The 27,517-nt window shown below is 44.5% G+C and overlaps 2 protein-coding genes across 2 annotated transcripts; one reads left to right on the top strand and one right to left on the bottom strand.

The window, feature by feature from the left end:
* The first annotated feature begins 46 nt into the window (after positions 1-46).
* Positions 47-8,343, top strand: acp5b (acid phosphatase 5b, tartrate resistant). The gene is made up of 6 exons (XM_040048841.1): positions 47-1,614; positions 4,956-5,146; positions 6,722-6,849; positions 7,074-7,265; positions 7,537-7,684; positions 7,965-8,343. The coding sequence occupies exons 1-6, from the start codon at positions 1,539-1,541 to the stop codon at positions 8,202-8,204; spliced, it is 975 nt and encodes a 324-aa protein (XP_039904775.1). The 5' UTR covers positions 47-1,538; the 3' UTR covers positions 8,205-8,343.
* Positions 8,344-11,478: 3,135 nt separating this feature from the next.
* Positions 11,479-16,399, bottom strand: f3a (coagulation factor IIIa). The gene is made up of 6 exons (XM_040048853.1): positions 16,231-16,399; positions 15,550-15,661; positions 15,230-15,423; positions 14,251-14,426; positions 13,990-14,158; positions 11,479-12,018 (listed from the first exon to the last, which is right to left on the bottom strand). The coding sequence occupies exons 1-6, from the start codon at positions 16,304-16,306 to the stop codon at positions 11,885-11,887; spliced, it is 861 nt and encodes a 286-aa protein (XP_039904787.1). The 5' UTR covers positions 16,307-16,399; the 3' UTR covers positions 11,479-11,884.
* Positions 16,400-27,517: the final 11,118 nt, after the last annotated feature.

Genomic DNA, 27,517 nt, shown 5'->3' with positions numbered 1-27,517 from the left:
TGAACTGCCACAGGTTAAAAATAATAATTTCAGAATTATACAAAAAGACTTTTGGGGAACTGAACACGGGTAGCAAGAGCTGCTCTGCAGTGATGGAGGTCGATCTTGAAAGCGATCCAGCACATACCTCCACCCCTCCTGGCTCTCCACTCTCACTGCAGCTCAACCTGTCCATCAGCGTTGTGACCAAGAGGAGGTTCAGAGCTGATCTCTGATGTGATCCATCTGCCTCATCTATGACACGCCTCCCCGCCGTCTCGCTGTGCTTACATGTGTGCTGGTCCAGCTCCTGCTCATGAATCCATACTGCTGCTTGCTGATCACGACATCTGTCTTCACCCTAGTTTCAGACGCTGTTTCCATATCATCACACTGTAGTTGCTACAGCCTTGCACATCAACCCTGTTCCCGTTCTCTACCTGAGCTCAGTTAAACATGGAAAAACGTGATTCTATAAACGGGGTGGATGAGGACTCTTGTATAAAGTGCTGAGAGTAGACAGGCAGTGCATGAGAGCCAGTCCATGTACCAAAATATAAATGTGTACGACTGCTTTTCTTCATATGTTTATTACTTCTATCTGTAATCGCTGTCAACAGGAAGTCCTAAAAACTCCCTGAAAAGCTTTGAGTTGATCCAAAACGCCACAGTGAGTACTGGCAGGGAGCAGACTTCTCCTGTACTGGCTTCCTTTGAAGTTCTCCCAGTTTGGATTCACCATCTCTATTTTTAAGAAACTTAAAACCATTGCTTTTCATAAAATTACCACAAAAGAACTAAACGTTGTGTTGGTTGATTTTATTTCTGTTGTAACAATGTTTCTCTTATTTGCCCATAAATAGTAACACAATTACAAGGACAATGCACCTGTGAGTTGTGCAGCATCCATGAAACACCAAGTTTTTTTCTACCAATGTCACATTTTCTGTTATTGATACGTTGGTGTTGTTTATCAGAGGGGATGACTGAAGTGAAGAAACTGTCTGGCACTACATCAGTGAAAGTGAATTCACTTCCTACTGGAACGAGCATGGTTATCTTGGAGGGTGGACGGTCCCCGGCTGGGTGGGATTGTTGCAGAACATCATCACTATCTCTTGCTTTTCCACGGAGGGTGACAACATCACACTGCTGTGACCCTGTCAGTGCACCAGTCAGCACAGCGCTCTCTGCACAGCCTGTATTTAGTTAAATTACTCTAATTTAGGAATTGCTGTCGTCGTTAGCCTTGAATGATAGTATAATAAAAGTTGCACACTGTAACCACAGGAAACACCCACACAGGTGTTTAATCTCGTTATGTTTTTGCTTTTTTCAGAGGTTTGTCTTTAAAATCATTTCATGCAGAGCAGAAAATACTGCAAGATCGCTGTGAAGGTCTGCACTTCTTTTACTCGCTGCAGTGTGTCACAACGTGTCTGCTTAGAGCGACTGCAGTCAGTTTGTACTTTGACCTGCTGATCAGCTGATATCCTGTTTTTCTCGCCCGGCCTGATGCAGGAAGTTTCAGGTTTGTTTCGGTTTTAAACAGTGAAGCCATGGACAGGCTCATGTGTATAGTGTTGATTCTAAGCTTTCATAACTTGTGGAAAGGCCTCGACGCTGTGGAACAAGGTAGGCTGCTGCTTATGTTAGTCAGTGTTAGGTTTGATTTACAGTGTGATGACCTGTCACACAGGAAGTACATGAAGAGTCATGATTATGGACTGTGAGGTTCGAGCCTTATATTTGAGCTTAAACATATTATTATTACTTTGTTTCCTTGTTGTGACAGGCTGCTAATAAAGTGCCCAAAGTTACAAAACAGGGTATTTACCAAGTTGTGTGTTTAGTGTAGCTGCATCATTGGTTCATCCCTTGAGCTGGGTACCTTTTTAAGGCTTGAATGACTGATAGGTCAGCGTTATAATAACGATAATATTTATTTGTTGGCCCCTACAACACAAAATAACAAGAACAGTTTTAGAAGATAGGAATACTAAAAAGTTAAGGATGATTAGAGTTGACATGCAAATGAAAACCGTTAAGTTTTGAGCTGAGATTTGACTCTGTCAGAGTCGAGCTGTTGAAGGTGTAGTAATGAATTTCAAAGTCAAGGTGCAGCGCAGCGAAAGACTCCATCACGTGAAGTGTCCAGTTTGACGTGAGGAGCAGCTGACTGAGCAGAGGACATGAGAAGGAGTCTAAGGCTGAAGGAGGTCAGAGTCAAAGAACCAAAATATTGTACTGAATACAATGTGGATAGGGAGCTAGTGAAGCTGAGAATGGGTGCAACAGTCATTGGTGCAGATTTGTGTAGATGTACCATCTGTACCATTTGGAGCCAACTGAGAAGTTTGTTTTTGAGGAGAGCAAAGAGAATGGTATTACAGTCTCCCAAACGTGAGGTGGGCAGGGCATGAGCCAGCACACGAGTGCTGTGTTGAAAAAGAAAAATGCAAAGTCTGGCAAAAATCTGACTCCCTGGAAGCAAAATATAAAGGAATAAGATGTCTTGAGACTTTCGCACACCATTTAAATAAAAAAATAATAATAATAACATCAAAAGATGTGTTTTTATTAGTGCTGTCAGCGTTAATCTCCTTAAAATGACCTTAACGCCATAACTGCATTAACCCAGCAAATCTCCGTTAGCAAGTTAGCGCGGATTGCCCAATGCGTGGGGCTGCACGGTGTCAGCGCGTTAGCGCGGTTAGCTGTAGTGTTATTTAGGTCAGTCATTCTCAAACTGTGGTACGCGTACCCCTGGTGGTACTTGGGCTCTCTCTAATGGTATGCAGGAAATCTCCAATTGTTTTTAGGATTAAAGAATATACCATTGTGGAGGTTTGCAAAGACGACATGAGACTTCACGAGACTCTTCTGGGAGCCCGAGTCAACCAAAAAACGTCTCCCTGAGCATGAGTTCTCTATGAAGAGCAGCCTTTCCTTATCGCCAGCGGTCACTACAGAGCGCTGGCGGGCTTGTTTCCCTGGGCCTTGAAACTGCAAAGGCGGCAGACAGCGCCGTGCTGTGGTGCCAAAATGCTGTTGGTAAAAACACAGCTGTTTTCCAAGGCGCCGCCGTGCCACGATCCCAACCACCATCGATGAGTCAGAGGCCCCCGGGAGAATCGGTGGGTGGGCAGGAGATGCCGTCGGAACTATCACCTGGATGCCAAAGCTCCTAGTAGCCAGGAGAATACGATCTGGTTCTTCTGCGAGTGAGCGGTAATCCTCCAAGGCCAGCAGCGGGGAGTTGGCGAGGCCAGCTGGCACTGGTGCCGGCAACTGTCGGAGGAAGACGTGAGTGAAGAGAAATCCGCCATCATCCATTCCTAGCAAGGACAGCATGCGCTCCATGAGCTCAAGAGCGGTACCATCACCCAGGCCTGAGAGAGAGAGGAGTATCTTGGCCCGCTCTGCATCGGAGAGGGAGTAGCGGCACAGCAGCAGCGCCTTGAGAGCGGTGAATTTCCCTTGGGTGGGGGGAGCCCAGAGAAGGGTCATCACACAGCGGGTCATCGCAGCAGATCCAGCGAGGCCACCACATGGTGTTATTTTGTTTCTGAAATGCCACAAAGAGCAAACTGAGATTCGATGTCCACGGACCACGAAGAGTTGTGAAGCCAAAAATCCGGCAGCTTAATCGCCACAACAAAAATTAAACTGTACAGCTCTGCTATCACTTCCAACATAAATGAAGACAGAAAACTAAACAGCAGTGACGTTTGTAGGGTTACTGAAGTTGGGCTAGCTGGTATATAATGATGTGCTACGTGACCGCTAACTACACAGCTATGTTAGCATAACACAAACAGTGAAGATGGAGGATGAACGCTAACTTTTTTCCACTCTATAAAAGTTAACGTGAGGGTTCCCGATGGTTAGGGACAAATCCAGTCGCCATCGGCGTAACTTTGTGCTGAACATTGGGGGGGTCAAGATCTCTGTCTAAATAAATAAATAAATCTGAGTAAATTCCCAGATGATTAAACATTCAACTATTTTGCTGGTAATAACTGAAATGAGTAAAGAAAATCAACAGCCTATTTATGCAAGATAATTCATAATTTTATTGGGGGGTTATATTGGTTGGGTCTGATTAATGGGGGGGGGGGGGGGGTCATAACCCGCCTAATCCCTCTGGAAATTACGCCCCTGGCAGTCGCATGACAGGATGCTGTAAACGGACCAAACTTCAGTCAGGAGAACAACTGCAATACGAGGTTAGTCATTAATATACTGCTGCATGGGCTGGAGTTACATCGTAAGGGTTTAAAAACTGAGCTTTAAAATGAACAGTGGTAATAAAAACCGAGAGAGGCCGACAGTGATCACTGACTGTTTTAGGGGCTTGATCAGATTAAACAGAACAAGATCGAAAGCATTAAAACAAGTTGAAAACACAACAGGCTTAATAATCTCAGAGTAGTTTGGACTGAAGCAGGTTTCATCGGGTCATCACTTAAAGATTGGCTATCCCACCTGCTGTGAATGTTTTAATGCAGTACAGTTGTTATTATTATCACTTGTCACGTCCTGTTTATGAAAGTTAAAATAAAATTCATTCATATAAGAAATAAAATTGTCTTGTGTAAACTATATGTGGTGTTAAATAGGCTCATACTACTGTACTTTAATGTCAGTCATAAGGGTGGTACTTTAAGAGCCATATATTTATGAGGTGGTACTCATTGTGAAACGGTTGAGAACCACTGATTTAGGTCATATGGCACCACTAGAGGGCAGCATGGGGCACAATATTTAGTGCTGTTGTTGCCCAGCCAAAGTAATAAACAAGAAGGTTGTGGGTGTGAATCCACCATCTGGCCAGGGCCTGTCTGTGAATGTTCACCATTTGTTTTCATTAAGGCATTTCACACATAGTTTTTAAACCACAAAACCATTCACATGTATGTATCTGTCTGTGGATGGTGCACATGTGTTGAGAAAAGTGTCTTCATTGTCTGTAGGTGTGCTGAACTTTGTGGTGCTTGCAGACTGGGGTGGGCTGCCTTTTCCTCCTTACTACACTGCTCAAGAGAAAGCTATTGCTGCAGAGATGGATAGACTGGCCCAATCCGAGGGGGTGGACTTTGTTCTCAGCCTTGGAGATCACTTCTATTTTAGCGGCGTCAAGGATGTGGAAGACCCACGCTTCAAGGTATATCATATCAGGACCCATGCATTAACAGCTGTTGATATATTCTGTTGAGCTCTTCTTGTAGCCCCAGACTTTGCGATGAATAGCATCTCTTCAGAGTTTAGTCTACCCTAAAGGATTATGCAGGGTGATGTCATTTCCTTGGCTAAAAACTAAAATGTTACAAATCAAACACATAGTTTTAGATTTGTAGTTAGCACTTCTCACTGGTGTTGCTTCACTCTTTTTACAGTGAAGATGAGCAGGGATAATTTATTCACTGACAGTTTCTTTGTGAACTTCACAATAGGTAAGAGAAACAAAAGAAACCCATAGCAACAGGAAGCTTGTCCATGTTTAGCTCTGCTGGACTCCAGAAAGCTGCAAAATGTGGCTTGAGGTTTCCAAAGAAACACACGATCACCATATTCCCTGCAAAGTGAAGACTGGAGAGACAGTACTGGTACCCAGTGTTGGGAAGGTTACTTTTAAAGCGTATTCCACTACAGATTACAGAATACATGCCCCAAAATGTAGTTTGTAACATATTCTGTTCAGTTACTCAATGTGAGTAAGGGATTCTGAATACTTTGGATTACTATTGTCATGCTTTTACAACTACATGAATGTACTGCTGCTGTGTGATTTATTAGTGTTACTGAGGCTACTCACCACCGAGCTGGCATTAGTTGAGGTGAGGTCATAGTCTGCTTTCAGAACTGCACATGATTATTTGCAGCTAGCAGCTTGTTAACGCTATCATCAGTCTAACAGACTGCAGGCTAAGAGTTGTTGACCCACTACTGATCACGAGCCTCGTCACGTGAGTCACGGTGTGATACAAGAACGGAGGCGTGATAAGTATGTTTCAGGTGGAACCATTGTGAGACCTTGCCTTACCCTGTCATGTGACCTGTTGAGGTTACCTGATGTAAATGTCAGGCACCTGGAAGAGAAACTGCATCGTAGCCAGCAGACAGTTGGTGATGTAAGGCAGCCTTTATTTAAAGATGATTATTCACAGTGGACATAGATAACTTCTTTCACTCCTCTTTCAAACCATCTGTCTTCTCTGCCCACAATGTGAACACTGACATCCTCGAAAGACCTTTGTCCTTGAGATGCAGATGTCCTGGTAAACTGGTAAACGTCAGTGTTGAGGTTTCCGTTCACCTCCGTGCGCACGGCACAGTCCAGAAACAGTGAACAGTCATCCTTTGCCCTGGTGTGTTTCTATCCACAGAGCTCATGTGAGCAGTGAAGGCTTCTACTTCCTGGGTTCTGATTTTGACCCAGGTGTCATCCTCGTATCTGTGCCAGTGGCTAAGTGCTTTATTTTCCGCTTCCTCCATGTAAAGGTTGGCTATAATGGGTGACACTGGGGAGCCCATGGCACACTCATGTTTGTGGAATAAATCCACAGTGGGTCAGTGACTCTCTTGGGTTTAAATACCTCAGGTTTTAGACTTGCAGAAGCTTCTTTGATGACAGGTGAAACAGAAGGAGTCCAGTACTTTCAAAGCTTCTTAGACTACCATGAGCTGGACGACTGAGAGCCTACACAGACATAAACTGTGAGGTATTTCTCCTCCACAGAACACGTTTGAAGGTGTCTTCTCGCAGCCATCTCTACTGGATATACAGTGGTACCTAACTGCTGGAAACCATGACCATATTGGCAACATCTCAGCACAAATGGCTTACTCTAACATATCCCACCGATGGTAAATATCAAGCAATACAGACAAGGTTTGAGTGAGAAGGTCAGTCTTCTTACACCTGTAGCTTTGACCTGAACTAGTTATCATGTGACTTGCATTAAAATCGTGTTTCAGACGTTGCTGAAACGTGCTCTGATGTTTTGTACACTCGTTTCTGTGATAACTGAGATGATTCAAGGTTCCAGACCTCAGTGTTGCTTGGACGTTATGATGTGTTGTCTCTGTAGGAATTACCCAGCTCTTTATTACGATCTTCAGTTTACTGTTCCACACACAAACGTGACAGTGAGCATCCTGATGATTGATACAGTGGTGCTCTGTGGAAACACCAATGACCAGGTCCAGCCTGTGGGACCAGAGGACTCCACGGCAGCAGCAAACCAGTGGAACTGGATCAGTGCTAAACTGGCCAGCAGCAGGTGATTCAAACACAGATTCGTTTGACCAGTTATCTGCACAGATGTCCCTCAATACAAAGATACATTTGTGATTTATTAAAGGTTTGATATACAACTGTGTGACAAATATTACGCAGAATGAGGATTTAAATAAATATACAGTGTACAGAAAACCAAATAAAGAAGAGCATCAAAGAGAGGGAAACATACACCCAACACTTTAAACCAGTTAGCTCTGCTGGTGTTGCTGGTCCCTCTGTGTGGGAGTTTAAAGGCTGTCTGGCTTGTGCAGGTCTGACTATGTGGTGGTGGCTGGTCATTATCCTGTGTGGTCTATTGGCAATCACGGACCTACAGCCTGTCTAGTCGACAAACTACGGCCTCTGCTGAAGAAGTACGGAGTCACCGTTTACCTGTGTGGCCATGATCATGACCTGCAGGTGTGTTCACATACAGAACATCACGTTCACCAGTTAAAACAAGGGAGTGAAGTGTCTCCATTATATTTAGTCCATCGCACTGTACTGCTGGGACAACCAGTCCTGTGCTATGACGTGTTGACCAAGTGTTTCTGACTGCTGATCAGTTTCTGTGCCCCAAACCAGATGAGATCGTATTAATGTTAAACAAAGAGATGCTAGTTCCTGATCTTTGTGTAGAAAGTGTGAAAATCCAACCCATCAAAAGAAGACGCAGTTTCTCTGTTCTCTCCTCCAACAGTTCATCAGAGAGGATGATGGGAGCTCGTATGTTGTCAGCGGGAGTGGGATGGTCAGTGACCATTCCACTCGTCACATCAGCAGTGTCCCTCCGTCCTGGCAGCTCTTTTCCAGTCCTGTCAATCACACAGCAGGAGGCCTGGCTTTCTTCCAAGTGACTGAGCGTCAGATGACAGTCAGTTACATGCAGACAGATGGGAAATGTGTTTACCAGGCTGAGCTGCCAAAACGCAAAGTCTGAGGCCGCAGAGATCGGTAACCATCAGGAGCAGCCATGTTTGTTCATGTGCTGCACAGCTTTGTGTCATTTACTCTGTAAATATAAAACCTTCATTTTAATTACAACTTTTAATTATTGTGAAATTAAACAGTTTCAAATGTAATGCTTTTCACTTCTAATCTTTATGAATACATCAGCGTGTATGTGTACATACCTGCATATGAATATGTAGGGAAATATATATGATGCCACATCACAACAGCAGCCGCTTCAAGGCACTTTATATTGTAAGTTAAAGGTGCTGCAATAACACTGCAGTTACTTTGTTGAGTACTGTTGCTTCGGTTACAGAAAAGCAGCCTGTGTGAAGAATAACGTCCTCGTTACTATTTTGTAACCATCAGCATTGTTTTCTTTGCTTTTGTTAAACAAATTTAATGTAAATTCAGTTTCACATTCATAGTCACAGACGGTTTAAAAATAATTAAGCACTGATCGGCTCCTGATCAGTTATCGATCAGATGCTGTGATTGATGATGATGATGGTGATAATCATCTATAATGAAGCTACCTGATTGCGGCTGACGTCAAAGCTTTGTTCTTTATGTGCAACGTTCCCTCTGGAATCAATATGTTAGCACAAAGTAATAGAAGTACTTGTTTTCTTGAAATACACTTTCAACTTTTTTCTCAGAACGATTGACAACATTTTTCCCTTAATGTGTCCCTAATACGTCTTTGTAATATATGGAGTCCAGTCCCACTGATGAGTGGCTCTGTGCAGCCTCGTCTTCCTCCTGTTACACTCACTCAGAATTACATTTGTCAGATTACAAGATCACAAAATTCATTTGACCAAGACGTTTACAAAACTTTAAAGAACTTTTCATTTTGGCGGTGGCAGATCTTCATCTCGACTCGTGAATTAAAGGTTTAGTTACAGCTTTTCCAGGTTCCCCGACTGTGCAAAGGGACGTCTTTTATCTGTCAGTTTTGGACCTCTGGTGATTTTGGTCCACTGAAGCAGCTGTTTTGTAACACCAGGCAACGTCTACTGAACGTCTAGTGTAGAGATGGCACGATACCACTTTTTTATGTCCGATACCGACATGAATCCGATATAGTGTGTTTTTAATCAATAAAACTGTTTTTTAATATCTTGCTGCTTTTTGTATGAGTTCATACTCAAGTGTAAATAAATAACAACACTAAAGCTATTCTGTTATACCTGTATGCAAAAAACACACTGCACCCAAAATATTTCATAGTTCAGCAACACTGATCAATCTAATAAACTTAAACCTGCACCATCCTCCCTATTCTGGTATTTTAAAGAGTACTTAGCAGAAATATTAAGCAACCTAACTAATAGGGCTGCAAACTCCCAGCAAAATAAATAGGGAACCACCCCCCACCCTCCACCTCATGATGCTTAATCGACGTAATCAACTTTAATTTGATGCAGGGTGAAAAAAAATGCACAAAAGTAAATTATTTTCCAAGAATAATTAAACAGATTCAACATCTTTCTTCAACAGAACTGCAGACTGCACAGATGGTACCTTCCCAAAGGAAAAAGTACTATAGCTTACTAGGGTATATTAGACTTAACAGTTACTATATACAGTAATGGACTTCTATACATTTTACATCAGATTAAAACTTTTGGTGTAAGATTTGGATAATTATTTATTAAAAGCGAGACATTTTAAATGAGAATAAGAAAGAAAAGTATGTCTTTGTGCCCCCTTTTCCCTGTTCATGCCCTCTCGGCCCCCCTGGCTAAACTTTGCTAGATCCGCCCCTGCACAGTTACCAGCCGTCAGCTGTAGAAAAAGATCCTCGAGTAGAAAGTAATATTAAATAAATTCTAACAACAGCTGATCAAGCTTAAACGTGCTGCTGTTGTTCAGCCGCTGGTTTCCTCTTTCTGGCGCAAAGTGAGACAAAAACAAAGAAGAGAGACGATCAGCTGATCATTGATCAGTTTCATGATTGAAGTAGCAGCAGGAGAGAGAGGGAGGGGGAGGCAGTCGCTCCATATATCGGTTGTTAAGCTTAACGTGGGAATGCTTTACAAACACTCAGAGATGAACTTACACACTTGCTTTACTTCTCTCTGGGGTAACTTCCTCGGAGATGAAATGCTGGTTTGAGGCTACAAATACACACAGCCACTTGAGCACACTGCTCGGTTATGAGCCGAGTTACGGCGTGTCACAAGTTTTGTGAGGTGCTTGTTTGATATTTAATGGATCGGATTACATTTTTTATTTCTCTCCGATATCCGATCCAGTAATTTACGTCAGTATCGGACCGATACGTAATATCGGATCGGTCCATCTCTAGTCTAGTGTTCACGTCCGTAGCACCTCCGTGTGCGGTTATTTACAGTCCCTGTGTGGTCATTGTGGGCGTCTTTTAAACGTCAAACTTGGACTCATATTAGACATGGCTTCTATAGGCTCTGATGTCTCCAGAGGGTGGAGGACATGATGTCTGTGAGCTACCAGGTCATTTTTCTGTAGCTTTATGTCTGCAGCTGTCATCTGTGGCTGAGACAGTCACATGGAGCAGTATGAGCCCTGTGAAATGGGACTACATCATAAGAGTTACGTGTGAAGGAGTCATCAGTGGACATGTTCAGGATGTTTCAGGCTCTTGATGCTCAAACGAGAGTGAGCAGCTGCTCGCAGCGACTGACAAAGACCAGCAGATAGTCCAGCTCATACACAATTACACACTTGGACAAACACCTCATACTTTCCTCACAGCTTTTCTCAGCAACTGATCACAAACACATTCACTTCCTCTTACAATCACGAGCTTTTCACAATAAAACAGGATGCTGGTCAAAATGGACCATATACATTTTAAATGCTCTTTGAAAACTCGTTAAACATATTCCAAGAAATTCCATATCTGTCTAAATCCTTTAACCATCCTTATTTTACATTTTAACATGGATTGTAACATTATAATAAACGGCCGTTTTAACCTGGTGAAGAAATGAATGAACCAGGAAAATGTAAAATAACAAAAACAAACACGTGCACTGAGTAAATCAACACATAATGAAGGTGTTTGTTTATAAATTATCTGTAAATAAACAACGTGACACATCCAGCCTGCTGCAGCAAATGTATTAAACTGATGGTCTGACCCAAGCGCTGGGTTTCATCCTGCATCAGCTCAGACAGCGTCCAGCAAAACGCTGACCCCTGAATGTTGTTGTGTTGCTGATGACCACCAAAGCCCAGCGATGCTCTGCTGTTACCAGTAAAATGCACAAACGTAAGGAGTAACATGTTTATTGTCTTTAATATCAGTTAAACACAATAAAATAAATACACCAGATACAAAAATATACATCCTACATTTTGATTCCATAAAAATGTGTTTCAAGGTAAAATCCCCACTACAGTATAAGAATGATTTACATTTACACAGCAGACTGTAAAATTAAATAAAATAAGCTGTTATATTTTACTATAGTAGTCACAGGCACCAGGAAAGGAGATGCAGTATTTGCAGTATCAGTACATACTGTAGCAGAGTTTTCCCATCTTCCCAGTGTCAAAAATAAGGTTGTTTCACAGAAACTAAATGAAAGTCCAGTGTTTGGCTGAGGAATGCTGAGCGACATATGTCCGTGTGTCCAGTTCAACGTACCGCGAGAGATGTGTAGTGAAGCACATACTTTATACTACGCCCTTCTTTTCACCTTTTGCAGCTTTTTTCTTCCGCTTGCAGCACACCACTGTGACGGTGATGATGATCCCGGTGAGCAGTAGGATGAGGATGATGGCAGAAATGATCACTGCAGGAGAATACACTGTGGAAAACACAACACAGTCTGTCACACCAAAGCTTTACTGCTCATTTCTAAGCAGTAACCCACACGGGAGTACGGATGGGCTGGCTTTTATACAGTACTGTAGTCCTAAGTACTCAGAGTACTTAGGACTACAGTACAAGCCACACTGAAGCTTTTCACACAAATTCACAGGCAGACTCTGTGTGGTGTTTGAACCGTGTAACACAGTCACACGCATGCTGTGTGAGCAGAATCATCTGCAGCTCAACATGACAAAGACTGTGGACTGTAGGAGGACCAAGAAACCTGTGACCTGTTTCAGTCCAGGAGGTGGATGTGGACGTCGTGGAGGAGCATAAATGCCTCAGAGTACACACAGAAAACACCTGGACTGGGTTAGAAGCATCACCGCCCTCTAGAGGACGGGCCAGTCGTCTCTGAGGTCCTTCAACATCTGTCGGACAATGCTCAGCATGTTCTGTGAGTCTCTGTGGTCGGCGCTGTCCTCTGTGGAGGCTCACAGATGCCAGCAGACTCAACAAACCGCTCAACAAACGGGGCGATCGTGGCTCAAGAGTTGGGAGTTCATCTTGTAATCAGACGGTTGCCGGTTCGAGCCCCGGCTCGGACAGTCTCGGTCGTTGTGTCCTTGGGCGAGACACTTCACCTACTGGTGTTGGCCAGAGGGGCCGATGGCACGATGTGGCTACTGCTGTAGCTGCCTCCACCAGTGTGTGGATGAATAAAGCGCTTTATAAATGCAATGCATTATTATTATCCATAAGTGACATTCATAGGTAATGATATTTGAATATACCTATCAATGTTGCAGTAATTAGAGCTGTTTTGTTATATTTTGTAAAATATTGTATTATTTATTTAGTCACTGTTCTTGCTGTTGTGGAGACGCTGTGACCACGGAGGATTAATGACGTATTCACACACTTGGTTTAACTTTACTAATTAATACTGCATTACTCTGAAAACAAAACAAAGTGATGAGTAATGTGATTACTTTCACTGTTTGCTAATTCAGAATAACATCTGCAGACAGACGTGCCGTCCACAGTGATGTCTCTGTGGCTCCGTGTGGGGTTATTGCCTGTTACTGTAGCAGCTTCCTGTAGGGGGCGCTGTGGGATTTCTATTAAGAATCCGTGCACCCACGGCACACTGCAGCTGTAGTTCATCACAAACACCTTCAGAGTAATGAATGCAGAAGTGCTTTTTTCACAGGTTTTACAGTCTGAGGGGAAACATCCTGATGTCCTTGTTTTTGTTTGAGTTACTACAAACGCTCACTTTAACACGTTTGTGTTATTGTTCACATATAAAGCACACTGAGGTCACGTGTTGTATAAATAAAACTGGATTAAAAGTAGATGTAATGTTGTTTTAGTCATGAAGAACTCTGGAGGTGCTTGACGACCACCTGTTTCACTAAGACAATAAATAAACATGCTGTGAATTTATAGTCCAAATATTTACGGACGGATGTACACGCTCTGGACGCACATCCGCACGAGGCCGTGGGAAGTGGATGTGCTGGGGTCCTGGAGCGCCCCCTGTCCCAAAGGCAGACATCCCAGCACCACAGCATTGTGTGTAAGCTCTGGTATTTTGGCCCCGCCCTCCCATTCTGTAGACTGAACTGGAGTCACAGTCGTGTAATAAACACCATCAGATCCAGGCACGATTTACTGCCTCACCTCTATTTCCCAGCTGCTTCACACCCACACAGACACACACCGGAGAAGAAAGCCTGGCCCAGTGTTCAAACACTTTACAGAGCTTTTGCAACCTTAACAGTTAGTGTTCTCCTAACACACAGAGTTTGTGAAAACTCTATTTTCACCTCACAAAATGATAAGTTACTCATCAAGTCAACAGGCTTCTGCAGACGATTGTTAGTCAAATAAATCACATTCTGCTGTAACGCTGCTGTGTCAGCAGCTCGTGGTCAGTGCTGTGCTGAAATAAAGAGCTCACCTTCTATGATGGTCTGGTTCTCGTCTTTTGAGCACTGCGGGGCACTCAGGTCTCCCAGCTGCTTGCCATAAGTGCGGCTGGGGATGTAGGCTTGGACCTGGAAGCAGTAGCTCTCCCCGTGATCCAGGCCAGTCACCTTTATCATACTTGTGTTATAGTTGGATGTTTTCTGTGGACAGCAGAAGGGAAAGGCCCGGTGATGTCATTCACGTATGTTAAAGACTGCTGTTGTGATGTCAGTCTGTGGTGGGTGTTCCTCACTTTGCCAGTGCTCTTATTCTTCCAGTAGGTGACTCTGTAGTGGAGCTGCTCAGAGAAGATGTCCCTCAAAGTCTGCAGGTGTTGACCGTTGGCGATGGCAGTGGGTGAGTCTGTCACGTTCAGGGTGGCGCTGCCTTCACCGACCTCCAGCGTGAACTTGGGCCTGTCGAGTTCAGCTGTGGAGGAGAAGTATTTTTTAAACTGCTGGATATGCACATGTGTGTCCTGTGATCACTGAAGTCTCTGTTAACCTTCCAATATTACACTGAACTAAATGAGAATGACAGCTTCAAAAAACAGCTTATTTCTCAAAGTGTTGACATAAAATGATCAGCTTTTCTTTGAGTTTGCTGAATGATCACATAAATAATCTGCTTATGTTAACATTGCTCTCTGGACCTGTAGACAGAACGACCCCTGATGACCGGGTGTCACACTGTGGGCCACTGCGGACACTGTCGTCTCATTGGAGGACACTTCAAGTAGTACAAAACAAGAAAACAGGAGTGTTTGTTTGTTTGTTTACTTTTCAAATATTGTAAAACAAGACTAAACTTTATTTCCTCTGAAGCCGTTCACTGGACGACTAAATAAACACATGGGTCCTGTCTGTGTGACACGAGGCAGCAGCGCTGCTGTCATTGTGTTCCTGTTTAAGTCAAGCGCAGAGGTAGGGGTGACCTCGGCTTTGAGACCCCTGCCTAATGACATTGTACCTGACAGAGAAACTGTGACGGGCATTTCTTTATTGGATGGGCAACAACTTTGTGAAAGTCTACAGATCCAGGGACCGATGATGGAAACAGCCCCGTGAGTGTGACGGTGAGACTTCTTTGCATCATCCTCACTGAGGGCGACCATGAGAGCGGGTGTGTTACGATGTTAAACTGTTCCTGCGCTGGCTTCATGCGCTCGGCCCGGGCATGCTTTCATTTCTATCTTATTCTGATTTATAAAAAATAATATCAAAGGGTCTTACTGTCATCGTATGGGCAGAATTTTGGCGAGGTTTTGTGGGGAAACTCGGAGAGTTCAGAGGTCGCCCCCTGTGGGGGCTGAGATAGGACATCAGCTACGTAGCAGGCTTTGGGGTCAGTCATGGCGGTGGAGAGATCGCACATCGTTTGTGACGACCGGATACAGTAAGCGATTCTCTGTGCGTTCCCACCAACCCTGCAACATATGACATGTTACACATAGACGTGACTGACGGGTTTACATGAAACACCCACATACATGAAAACGTGCTGCCGTAGGTGAACTGATGGGGCTGTGAGGCCAGGTGTGGATGGTACTTACGGAGACAGTTCCACTGTGTAAGAGTAATCCGCGGATGGTTTGGGCTCCCAGACCAGAACCGTTTTAAAATTGGTGGATTTCCAGGTGACGTTCTGCGCTTGTGGATACGAGCCTGCAAACAAGGAGTGGATCAGTCACATGATGAAAATCAGACATTACTGATCCTGCTGAATGACTGAAGCTCTTTAACACAGTGTTGCACGTCCTTTAGCAGCAAAACGACCCAAACTGTGCTCAGATTCATCATTTCATCAGGTTCACATGGTGAACATCCCAGAGCTGCGCTCTTATCAGTGGAGGAAAAGGCCCCACTCATGTAGTTTTACGGACGGACTGTTCCAGCTGCACTTTGCTTTGTGACCACAGTAAGTGTGCCACCCACGGAGCACACCACAGCTTCTCCCCTCTTACACCGAGGATCGCAAATCTGTCTGAAACACCGTCGCTTGTTTGCAGACCTCGGGAGTGTAAGTACCTCCTTCCTCTTTAGCTGGGGGCAAAGAGTGCAGCTGTCTCACTCCTTTCACAAGTGAGGCCAAATAAAAAAAACAGACGTGTTCTGACTGTACCGCTAAGAATAATGATAATAATGATAATAATGATAATAATAATAATAATAATCACGAGAAGAAGAAGCGTTTCTGTTGCTGCATCCACGCTAGGAGAATGCGCCGGACTCACCTGAGGCAGACAGCAGCATGGGGAAAAAAGAAAAGTAAAGAAAATAAAATCCTGCTTCTATTCTTGTGGTCGCCATGGTACCCTCAGGAAGTGTAGTCCAGATCAGACAGCTATCCGCGTGCAGTCCCGGAGCCTCCTTTCACACTGGGATACTTTTCGTTTCTGCTCAGGACTAAAAACCTCCGCTCATAGCAGTTTAACTCAGTCCAACATGACCAAATAAGGAGCGTCCGGCTCGCCCGTCATCACATCGCTGCGGTATGCGCTGCGTGCCTGTCCCGCTTAAGTCATTGAGCGGATATAGCGGCTCAATGGCTTCTTCGGACTCAGCCGATCATTATTACATCATGAGAACTTCTGTTCGTCCGGACAGAACCAGCTTTGGGGTTTGCTTACCTGGATGATGGTTTTCATGCCGTGATTGTCTTTTACTTTCTTTATTTTCAGTGAGTCCTGAAAGTGTTTTCAATTGAAACAGTTTGTGTAGATTACAGGTTTGATGTGAAATCACAAGAGCACCTTCATTCGTGCCCGCACTCTGGTTTCTGCTACGGATGCACGGTTGTGTTTCTGCAGGCAGACCTGTGCAGGTCGTGTTTTACAGAGGGCCGTGTGTGTGCTCATGCTGACTACATGACTATCTAGAGAGATCACTAGAATGACGTGAATGACCGCAGCGTGGACCTTACAGTCACTGCAACTCACTGAGTCAGAGCGGCTCCATTTATAGATCTGATTACTTTTGCTAAATTTCCAGACACACATGTGGAGAGGTTGTTCCAAAATGCTGGAATCCTCTAGTCCAGTCATTTCAAAGTGCACACTTGCACTCATGAAAGGGGCATATAGCCTGAACAATGTAGCACAATAACAGTTAGCATGCTTTGTTAATGATATAAAGAAAGCTGGAGCTGATTTGTTTGTTCCAGGCTGTTATTCTGGCTGTTTCAGCCTTTTAATGGACCGGGAATATCTGCCTGGACTTTGGCAGTCCTGGCCCCCTCGTCCTCCTTCTCCTGAGAGGGCGGAGCAGAGATAATGAGAGGCCCGACTGCCGTAGGGTACAGTGTGGCTTTGAATACCGAGTAAGTCTCAAACAGGAAGGATTGAATACACAAGCTGGAGTCCAACAGTTCCTCTGAAGGAAAGCGGAGTGAGAGCGCAGCTTCTAATGGCTGTTTCCTGCTTTGTCTTAACGTTTGCAGTTCAGCTGTTTGAAATTGAACCTGATGTTTGGAGCACTGATCATTACTGATAATGAATTTCTAAGTGTGCATGTTCTGCTTTCCCCAGTTCTGCTGAGGAAAGGCTTCACGTGGTCAACGTCCAGATCATTTATTTACCTCTTCCCCAACAGTTATCTCTGTCACCATATCTCAAGGCATTTCCTAACATAGCTACTGTTGTCAGAGGCCTATTGCGTTATGGAGAAATACACCGTGGTGTGGGAGCACACTGCACACAGGGTGAGTCGCCCCGTGCCCTCCCTCCTGCCTTAATTACTTTCTCAGGCTCATTCCTGAAAGGAAGGAAGGGAGCAGCAGTGTATCACTGACTAACCAGCGCTAACACTGCACTGTTCACTGCATTTAGCAAGGAACTGGTGACCAGTAACAAACACTTTAGGCTGTTTTCTTGGCAAGTTAGGACATTGAAGTTGGAGCTGGGTCTTAATCGTCTTTTCTAGATCTTAATCTTCAGACTCAGGTAGTCGAGGCAGACAGTACTGTCCCAACGCTCTGCTTATTATGTCTGTTTTTGAAATCCATGCAGTTTCTGGCATTAAAACTAATGAGGGTTAATGATTCACTGATGCTGATCAGAAGTGACTTACAGTATGTTTCTGAGGAGCCTGTTACTCAAAAGAGCCAGCGTTTGAGGATTTGCTCACCTGCAGGACTGAGCACGCACCAACACGTCAGCAGCACATTTAGAGACATTCAGATTCACGTCAGCAGTTGGACTCCTTCTTATATTTGTGCTCAAAGCCTCATTCACCAGTTCAAACACGCTTTTCTATCCCACCTTCACACGTTCACAGCCACGCGGATGCATCTTTGGTGGGTGGTGCATTCTACGCCCTCAGCTACACCGATAACTTTAGATGTTAGGTCATCAATGAGCACTTAAAAGCTTCGGCATGTTTGAATCAAAGATGGGCTTTTACAGAAGAGTCCACGTCCACTTTTATTTGGCACAAATGTCACAAACTGTGTTCTGCTTTTCTATCACTCTGGTTGTGTTTGCAGCATGAGCTGGATCAAGCACCAGCAAACCTAAATCTAGAGAGACTGGCAGGCTGCCCAAGGAAACCTGTTCCTGGTAGCTTTATCCTGCTTAACCTGCACACAGAGTGGCGAGCAGGCTTTAACAGCTTCCAGCAAACAGGGTGTGGTTTTAGAGGCGATCGGAAACAACAGCCTGTTTCTGCAAAGGTGGAACAGCCACAGTGACAGAGAGTGAGATTATGAACCAGAGCTCTGCTGGCAACCATCAGCATCTCTCCAGGTGTTGTGTTCAAACTGCACATGGAGTAACTGTATGAAGCATGCACATGATGTTCAGAGTAGGGAACACAGCAAAGCGGTTTCCACTCCCAGCAGAAGGATTGGAATGCAGGGGTGAATGCTCGGTGCGTTGGTGTGCAGGTTTCAGGGAGATTAGAGAACAGAGGTGGGTTTTCACCTGTTGGAACATGACTGTCTGCGGCTCATGATGAAAACAGGAAAGAGATCAGACACACAGATATACATGTTTGTCAGGACTTTTTCCTGTGAGGAATAATGGGGACGAAGCAGCCTGTATGTAGACGAGCCTTTTAAGGAGACCAGGGCGCAGTCTGGACTCTGAGCTCAGGTCACGTGAGCTAGAAGCAAGAAGCTGTTTTATTAGAAAACAGAACAAAGGAAGAAAACAGTCACATGAAGAAACTGACGGGAGCTGAAACATTCAAAAGATCCAAGACTGTAACGTGTCCTGAATGTTGCACACACACACACACACACACACACACACACACACACACACACACACACAACAACTTTAGACCGCGGGGAGGACGAACCCTGCTTTAACAGGATGTTGGGGGACAGAAGAACGAGAGCACAGGACATGTAATGACGTGCAGTAGTGGCACTTACATGTGTAGTAGATCAGGTCACATTTCACACTCTGGGCTTGTTTTGTGTGTGATGTAGACACACAAAACAGGCAGACAGATACAGAACAAATAAACTGTTCCTTCTCAGTTGTCTGCAGCGCAAGCAAGCCACCAACCACAACCCCAGCATGTCAGCTGATGCAGGATCACAGTGTGAGCGTCTCTGCGCGTCTTTTTACCCAGCAGCCTCGAGCTGTGAGCGTGGGAAACAACTTCAGAAGGGTTGTCTTCAAAACCAACAGATAAGCAACACAAGCAACAAGTGACACATATCACAATATCGCACACACACAGACACACAAATCTGCCTTTTAACATATTAATAGACATTATTAGGATAAAGACATTTTTCCATAGAAGTCTAAAAGAAGAAGAAGAAGAAGAAGTGAGACCAACCAGACTTGGGAAGCAGCAGCCGTCTGCTGTGGCCAGTGGGGGGGACACATTTTCTGTCATGGTGTGTGTGCAGGGAGGCAGGAAAGGACCCAAAACTCAAAGGGCAGCTTTACTGCTGGACACGAGAAAGAAGTAAACTGGAATACAGAAGTAAACTGGACAGGCTTTGCAGTCAGGACACAGACATGTATGAAGGAGATCACGACAAAGAGAAACACGGGGTTGAATACACTGAGGGATGACGAGGGGATGAGACACAGGAGCACAGCTGGAGGAATCCTCAAGGTTTCATTGATACTTTGACCTTCCTTCCTTTGCTGAGTAGGGCTGTTCGGTGTTGACCAGGAGCAGTGTTACATCCCTGATAACGACTGCTCTTCATTAATGCTTTGTGTGTACTGTGGGGGTGTGTGTGCCTCCTCCACTCGACCCTTTTCCTATTTCTCTCTCTTGGTTGGGTCCAACCCTGTGTGTGCAACAACCACTTACTTTTGTCCAGGTTGTTTAATGAACAATAAAGTTTGTATCTGCATTTTTGACGTCTCCTGTCAAGTACTGTTTTGGACCTGTGAAGCCTCTGGCTCTTACACTCAACCCTTTCATGTCCTGGTGGTCAACAACTAAAGTATTCTTCACCGTCGATGCAGAGCAGGAGAAGTGTGCGTGGGGGGTTAGCCTCCAGGACACAGGAGCTGACATGTATGTGTCGAGCAACGGGAGCTGGACGGCTTTGAGTTGAAGAATCAAACGCTCGTGGATATCTGTGCATGGCTGTACTGTCTCCTGAACCTGTATCAATGAACTGTGCACTCTAACTGGATGTTTGGACTTTGATCAGGCTGAAGTGCTTCGGCTTCTGCGTGAAGGCGTCTGCATATGAACAAAAAGCTCTTTGTTCAGACTGCACACACACTGTATATGAAGGTACCCACAACAGTCTGGAAATGAACGAAGACACAATAAAATGTGATGAGTGGCTGAGCATGTGGACACAGACAGTGGCTATAACCTTTACTGTGGGTGTGTCGTGTGTGTTTATCGACTCTTTGAATCTTTACCTTTGCTTCACCGTGAAACGCCAGCTCCCAGTGTGTGACGAAGGTTTGTGTGTGGGAAGTAAAACAATGATAACTGACTCATTTTGCCTTAAAAAGCTTTTAGCTCCATGTGTAATATCATTTACACACAATGAGATGTCTTTTATTTCCCAGCCTCAGTGACTAAACTCACTCGTCATCCTTCCCAGAATTTCATCATTTTTCTGTTCTCGTGGTGTTAATCATGATGACGACTGAAGATTTTAAACACTGTGTTCATCAGTTCACTGCCAATAGAGCCACAAATGAAGGTTCATAAACCACCAGCAATGGAAAAACTCCATGTATCTGTAAAAGTGCTTGAAGTGCACGCTGGAGCTACAGATGGAAAGTGTGTTATATAAGTGAGACTGGTGCAGAGCGGGGTCTGTTGGAGGGATCCTTCACATACTCAGACGGTGACTTAAAGGTTTTCTGCTCTAATCATGTCAAAGTGGCACCGCTGAAATCTTTACGTCAAACCTTTATTCTTCTTACTGATGGCAAAGATGACACAGAGCAGACGGACTTCCATAAACTTAGTTGTTGTATTTGTTTTGCTGCTGTTATCAGTGTTCACTAACTGAAAGCAGAAATGTGAACACACTCACTGAACCTCAGAGAGTGCAAAAATACTTCCACCTGTGTTTGGAGTATACGTGAATATCCATGTACAGTATAACCAGGTCAGACACCTGTTAATTTACTGTGTTTTCCTGTGAACTTGAAATAACGTCACTGATATGTTGCTGTTTTATGCCAGCAGACATGTACGATGGGAGGGAAACGACCCTGGCTTCAACGCCCTGAGTTCATTTTACCGGTTTGTTATCAGCTCCCGTTCTCCTGGTTTTCAGAAAATTCCTTAACTCTTCACAGGTAACTTCAGCATCCAACCTTTTCCCACACTTACCAGAGAACTATGTACTGAACTCTTCAATGGAAAAAGGAAACATTATAATTCAACGAGATCCTCAGCTGGCGCCGTGTTAGCAGCACGCCGCGGCCACTCAAATGGGGCAGTTTTTGTATTCTTGTGATTTCTGAGCCACATGGACACCAGAACAAGAGGTGCTCGCGTTCACCAACGGCAAACGCTTCTAAATTACAAGCATCATATAAAAACTGACCAGGAACTCCTGGGAGCGCTGTGCATCCTTGGGTTGCTACAGAAACACCACCGTTCAGCTACACGGGCTCACTTCATTTCATGCCAACAGAAATGCAGCTCTGTGCCGTGAGACTCACGTGGTGGCTTGTGTGTCTACATCACAGCACAAGAACTGTGCTAGTTTCTAAAACTGCTCATCGCTGGTAGCGTTTATGACTGTTAGATGCAGACCTTTTTATCTACCTCGGGAATTCACTGCTGTGCAAAGCGGTTCTGAGACAGGTGAGAAGTTGGCCTGCAGGAGCTCTCTGCTCTTCAGGACTGTTTTGAGCTCACTGACTGGGACATGTTCAGGGAGGCTGCAACAAATGGCGCCAACTTGGAGGAGAACACATCATCTGTGACCAGCACACAGGCAAGTGCATCGATGATGTCACTGACTCCAAGACTGTCATAACACGCTCCAACCAGAAACTGTGCATTCAATTCAATTCAATTTGATTTACACAGAGTTGGAGCTATCGCCATTAGCACATTCAACTGCCACTAACTGGTTTTCTGGGCAGAGATACAAAGCTAGTCCGAGCTGCACTCATGCGCTCCCTTACTCCGTTCCTTGGCTGTAGATGCAGGACGGGTTATCCTCACCGTCCCTCACAAGTGTCCTAGTTGATGCCAGCTGCATCCAACCACACGCTCTGCCATCTCACTCCGGTCACTCGTGGCGCCGCTCTTCCCTCTCTCTTTGTTCCCGCTCTCTCTGCTTCCTCTTCCACTTGATCTCTTCCTCCAAAATAAAAGCACTTTAACAACAACCTAATATGGATTTACACAAATGATCAAATAGAACTATTCATACATCAGAAGTAAAACGTAGCCGCTGTAAATATCTACAGAAGCATAAGAAACCACTACAGGAACATTTTAGCGTTCATAAGGTTTAAAGGAGGCTTTATACGATGATAAGATCAAGATGAGCCACCTTGTTCCCACTGCAGTCTGCAGAACACCAGCTTTGAAGCACAGAGTTGCTTTTATACAAATTTCATGCAAATTTAAAAAGAAACTGCACTGCTCAATCCTGGTTTAAGCAGCAGCCGCACACATCGTTGTGCCTCAGCCTGATCATCTGGGATTACAAAAATGCTGCTCAAGTTTAAATCAATCTATGTGTTTGTTGTCTCTGGTTCCTCCTGGAACGCAGCCGTCTGAGTCCAGCTGTGAGGGTCATGCAAGTACAGAAAACACTGTTCAGCCTGTTATAGCAGGTTCCAGATGTGCAAACATTGATCGAGTGAAGAAGCCTGACAGCATACAGACACACACGCCTTTCTTGTTCGTCTTCATCGACACAGGTTGTGTTTGAGTTAAGTGAAGGCTGGTGAGATATTGGATGTTAAATTTGAGAAGAAACGATGACTTATTTGCTGCTTAAAGATAAACAAGCATTAATATAACCCCATACATTATATGGGACCAAACACACTCAATATGTTTTAACTGAAGAAGTCACTCTGGTCTGTTAAAACAAATAAGCTATAAAATGATCACATGATCCACATCTGTTCAGTTTTACACATTCCCCTTTCTATGTATAGGCACATGTATTTAGTGATTTTGGTCATCTATCCAGCCGAGGGCTCTGCCAACGACAGACCGCTGTCTGCCTGAAGTGCCTCTCATCCAAAGAGTCAATAAACTTTACTAAATATTTGCAAATAGTCTGTAGAAGCTGTCAGCAGGATGCTCTTAGCTACACAGCAGCTCGCTGCCAGGCTCCGGAACATTTCCTGCCGTGTGGCGTAGCAGGGTTTGTTGTTTCACATGCTTGACATGCCTGAGTTTGGACTCAGGTTAAACCTTTTCTGAACTGTTGAGGCTTGTTTGTTGATTGTTTGGAGAGGAAGCAGATGCAAAAACGACCCAGCATTTATGTTACCATTGTCACACTTTAAATCCACACAGTTAAGCACTTTACCATTGCAGATACATGCGGATCAATTTGCATCTCAAAACCAGAAATGTTTTGTCTGTTCAGGAGGTTGCTAGGTTACTTCCTACTGGCTTTCTTTTTTAGTCCAAGCACTTCCTGGTTGACAGGAACAAAACAACGTGAAGGACAAGGCCAAACCAAAGGGACTTCCCCGGGGAGTACGTGAAACAGGCATGTCCTCAAGCGCACCTAGAGGGTGACTGCAGGGACTGATCTGGCCTCATGTCCTCTTTGTGAAAGAGGGGAGTTGGAAATCACAGTGATCCCTGTCTGTTCTGCAGAAATGCAAACGGCTCATTTTGCATTAGTGTGAAATGTAGCGGCACCAAATCTCAACAACACTCACCTCAAGGCACTTGATATTGTAAGGTCCAGACTCTGCAATCATTCAAAGAAAACTGAGAAAACCACAACAATCATATGACCTGAGGGACCCGAGAGACAGTGGGAAGGAAAAACTCCCTTTTGGCAGGAAGAACCCTCGGGCAGGAGCGTGATGGGTGGGGGTGTATACCATTCAGAAATTGTCTCCAGTTGTCTTTTGCGACTTTAAGTTTGTTGCTAACAGTTACAGATGCTGAGTTTGATGGTCACACGTACAGTGTTCCCATTTCTAGCACATCCTCTGCTTTCACCAGGTGGAGGGAACTACAAAGCAGCTCTGTAGTCACAGCAGTGATCTGGGCTTGGTTACAACACTGCTGCATTCTCCGAAGACCTGCTGACTGGACCTAAGCAACAAAACCAGTTAGCTGCCAGCAGCAGAGCAGCTCTAAGGACAGATCTCACAAAAGCTTTTGGTGCTTTAAAGTAGGAATGATTGGAGCTGAGATATTGTCATGGGAACCTAGCTCTTTCTGCAGAATAGACAGGGATCACATGTTTTACATGTTTTAATTATTATTCTGTTGTTATGACCCATGACCCACTTCAAACGTCCCATGAACACACTGGTCTGCTCGGTTTGTCATGGCCTTTATTTTGTGCCGAGCTAAGAATTAAGAGCTGGAGTGTTTGAAGTGCACCCACTGGTCTGTGCTGCTGCCTCCTTTTATGGTCATGTGGAGCACGGGGCTGAACACCAGAGCGGACACTCCTTTACTCCAGCATTCATGTCGTACAACACACGGTATGGATTGGTTGATTTGTTTTCTTCGTGTGTGTGTGATCATCTGTCAGAGCTATTGCATTAATGCATTTCTTAAACGCATGAACCAAATCTGTCATTTAGTTCCTCTTTTGCTCTCTTTGAATTACTGCAGAAGTTGTAAATATAGTTATTTCCACTTTTGCACCAAATGGTTTTATAGATGACGCTGATGAGTCAGTCACATTACAAACAATAAGGCTGGAAAATCCCTTTAAAGATGCTTATTTCATGCAGATTCACAGGAAAAAGCTACTCACATGGAGTAACTGGAAAATGGTCCCACCATTGAGATGGTAGCATTAAATATGTCTGAATTACTACATAATTATACAAAATAACAATAATAGTTAATATTCTATGGTTCAAAAAGTAACGTAATAAAATGTGTAGAAAACAAAAAAACAGTCGAAGGTCATCTTATTCGTTACATGACAAACAGGCCAGCGTGACACCCGGAGATACCTGAACTGTAGAGGCTGCACAGGTACGTAATCCATCAGCCCTAAAGATGACCTCCAGCAGGCAAACAGAAACAGAGGATGGCCTCAGAGCCCAACGTCCTCTAGTGCAGCGGTCCCCAACCCCCAGGTCTCGGACCGGTACCGGTCCGTGAGTCGTTTGGTACCGGGCCGCCAGAGTTGAGGCTCAGGTGTGAAACGTATAGTTTTCAGGGTTTTTATCGGTTTTCAGCGTTATTTTGTTATCATTTTGATCATTTACTCGGTTTTCCTGGGTCTTTTCATGTGGTTATGAATAAATCTTCTTTTTTTCGGTACCGGTACTAGTTTTATTTTGTTGTATTTATCTGCGACACCTTAAAGGCCGGTCCGTGAAAATATTGTCGGGCATAAACCGGTCCGTGGCGCAAAAAAGGTTGGGGACCGCTGCTCTAGTGGGTCCACTGTGGGGCGCATACGATGCTAAAATTGGTTTCACAGTTCAAGTCAATGTTATTTATGCAGCACCAAATCACAAGAACAGTCACCTCGAGGCGCTTCGTGTTGTAAAGACCTAAAACTGACACATGAACACGTGTGACCGACGTGGCAAAGCTGCCTGGAACACGCTTCACCGTGACCATTATTTCTCAGCCTCACGTGGTGAGAGTACGCAGGCAGTCGCTTAAGGATGAAGACGTCCACTGACTGTGCCCGCACTCACCTAAATAATAGCGTAATGTTTGTGGGACATTACGCCCTGGCCCGTATCTGCGAGGACATCGTTTGACTGACAGGTTGGGACTGTGGAAACTGTGGATCCCATTTGAATTCGCCCGTGGAATCATCCTGACACAGCAGTCGTCTTTAATGACGTCTGATGTGATTTCAGTCTTCATGTGATTCTCACAAGCCGTTTTTATCAAATGTGTTTCACACGTGTGAACGTGACAAAATAACCTAACAAGTGTTTTCACATTAGTATGACTCACTAAATTCACTAAATATGTCTCCCTGTTTTGCAGTTAGGGACTATAAAATGTTTGTTTTCATAAACAACAGGATAAAAATGCCAACGGCTGCATATTTTCTCAGGCTCGGGCCAACACAGCGTGTAGCTTTGAGCTGGTTCTTTGAAACAGACTGGAGTGACCTTACAGCAATACTCCAGGGAGAAGGAAAGATGGACTGTTCCACTGCTGGTTCATTAAACAAACAGCCGTCTCCTGCTTTAAGGGCCACAGTCTTATCTACACTTTGGGGTGATTGTAGCTCAGGAGATACAGCAGCTCATCCAGAGGTTTGATCCCCAGCTGCTCCAGTCTGCATGCAGCGTCCTCAGGCGAGACAACCCCAAGCAGCTCTGTGATGCCTCCATGGGAGCATGAATGTGTGTGAATCCACCTTCATGCCTCTGCATCAGCAGACTGAACAGAGCTTTACTGAATAGATTATTGTGGAGAGAACATACACGTTATGATCCATGAGCATTTACACATGTGTGTCATTTTTAGGACTTTATACTCACAAAGTGACCATCCATCCAAACCTGAATAAATGGTGATTATTTATGTTCAGTGACTCATGGTTTGACCTTCATAAACATCTCTCTCGCTCAGTAACAAAACCTTAAATGCACCGGTCGCCTGATATGCACAGAGCACATCCAGGTGGGGTTTTGGTTCATGCTGCCAGCTTTGCACAGACTCACAAATGTAAGTTGTATTCATGCAAGTCCCTGTATGAAACCAGGACATCTGGTCGTCCTCTGGATTCCTGCAGGGGGTGTTTTTTAAACAGAGCAGCTAATCTACGAGGAACATCCTGCTAGGAAAGCCAGTCAGTGCGCAGCTGCAGAGAGAGGGGACACATGCAGAGGAGTGAATATATGCAAACTAATCTCTGTTTATTTTGGATATAGTTGTAATCCAGGTAACCTGGAACAGCACTGAGATATCAGTCAC

Source organism: Simochromis diagramma, unplaced genomic scaffold (genome assembly GCF_900408965.1).
Source record: "Simochromis diagramma unplaced genomic scaffold, fSimDia1.1 OVJJ01000125.1, whole genome shotgun sequence".
Classification (NCBI taxonomy): Eukaryota; Metazoa; Chordata; class Actinopteri; order Cichliformes; family Cichlidae; genus Simochromis; species Simochromis diagramma.
This window is presented reverse-complemented; position numbering and strand designations above follow the sequence as displayed.

Coding starts and splice junctions, on each gene's coding strand:
- f3a (XM_040048853.1), bottom strand. CDS start 16,306: ATGGCGACCACAAGAATAGAAGCAGGATTTTATTTTCTTTACTTTTCT. Junction 15,424..15,549: donor TACACAGTGGAACTGTCTCC/GTAAGTACCATC, acceptor CATATGTTGCAG/GGTTGGTGGGAACGCACAGA. Junction 14,427..15,229: donor ATTCTGCCCATACGATGACA/GTAAGACCCTTT, acceptor TCTCCTCCACAG/CTGAACTCGACAGGCCCAAG.
- acp5b (XM_040048841.1), top strand. CDS start 1,539: ATGGACAGGCTCATGTGTATAGTGTTGATTCTAAGCTTTCATAACTTG. Junction 6,850..7,073: donor TCTAACATATCCCACCGATG/GTAAATATCAAG, acceptor TTGTCTCTGTAG/GAATTACCCAGCTCTTTATT. Junction 7,266..7,536: donor GCTAAACTGGCCAGCAGCAG/GTGATTCAAACA, acceptor TGGCTTGTGCAG/GTCTGACTATGTGGTGGTGG.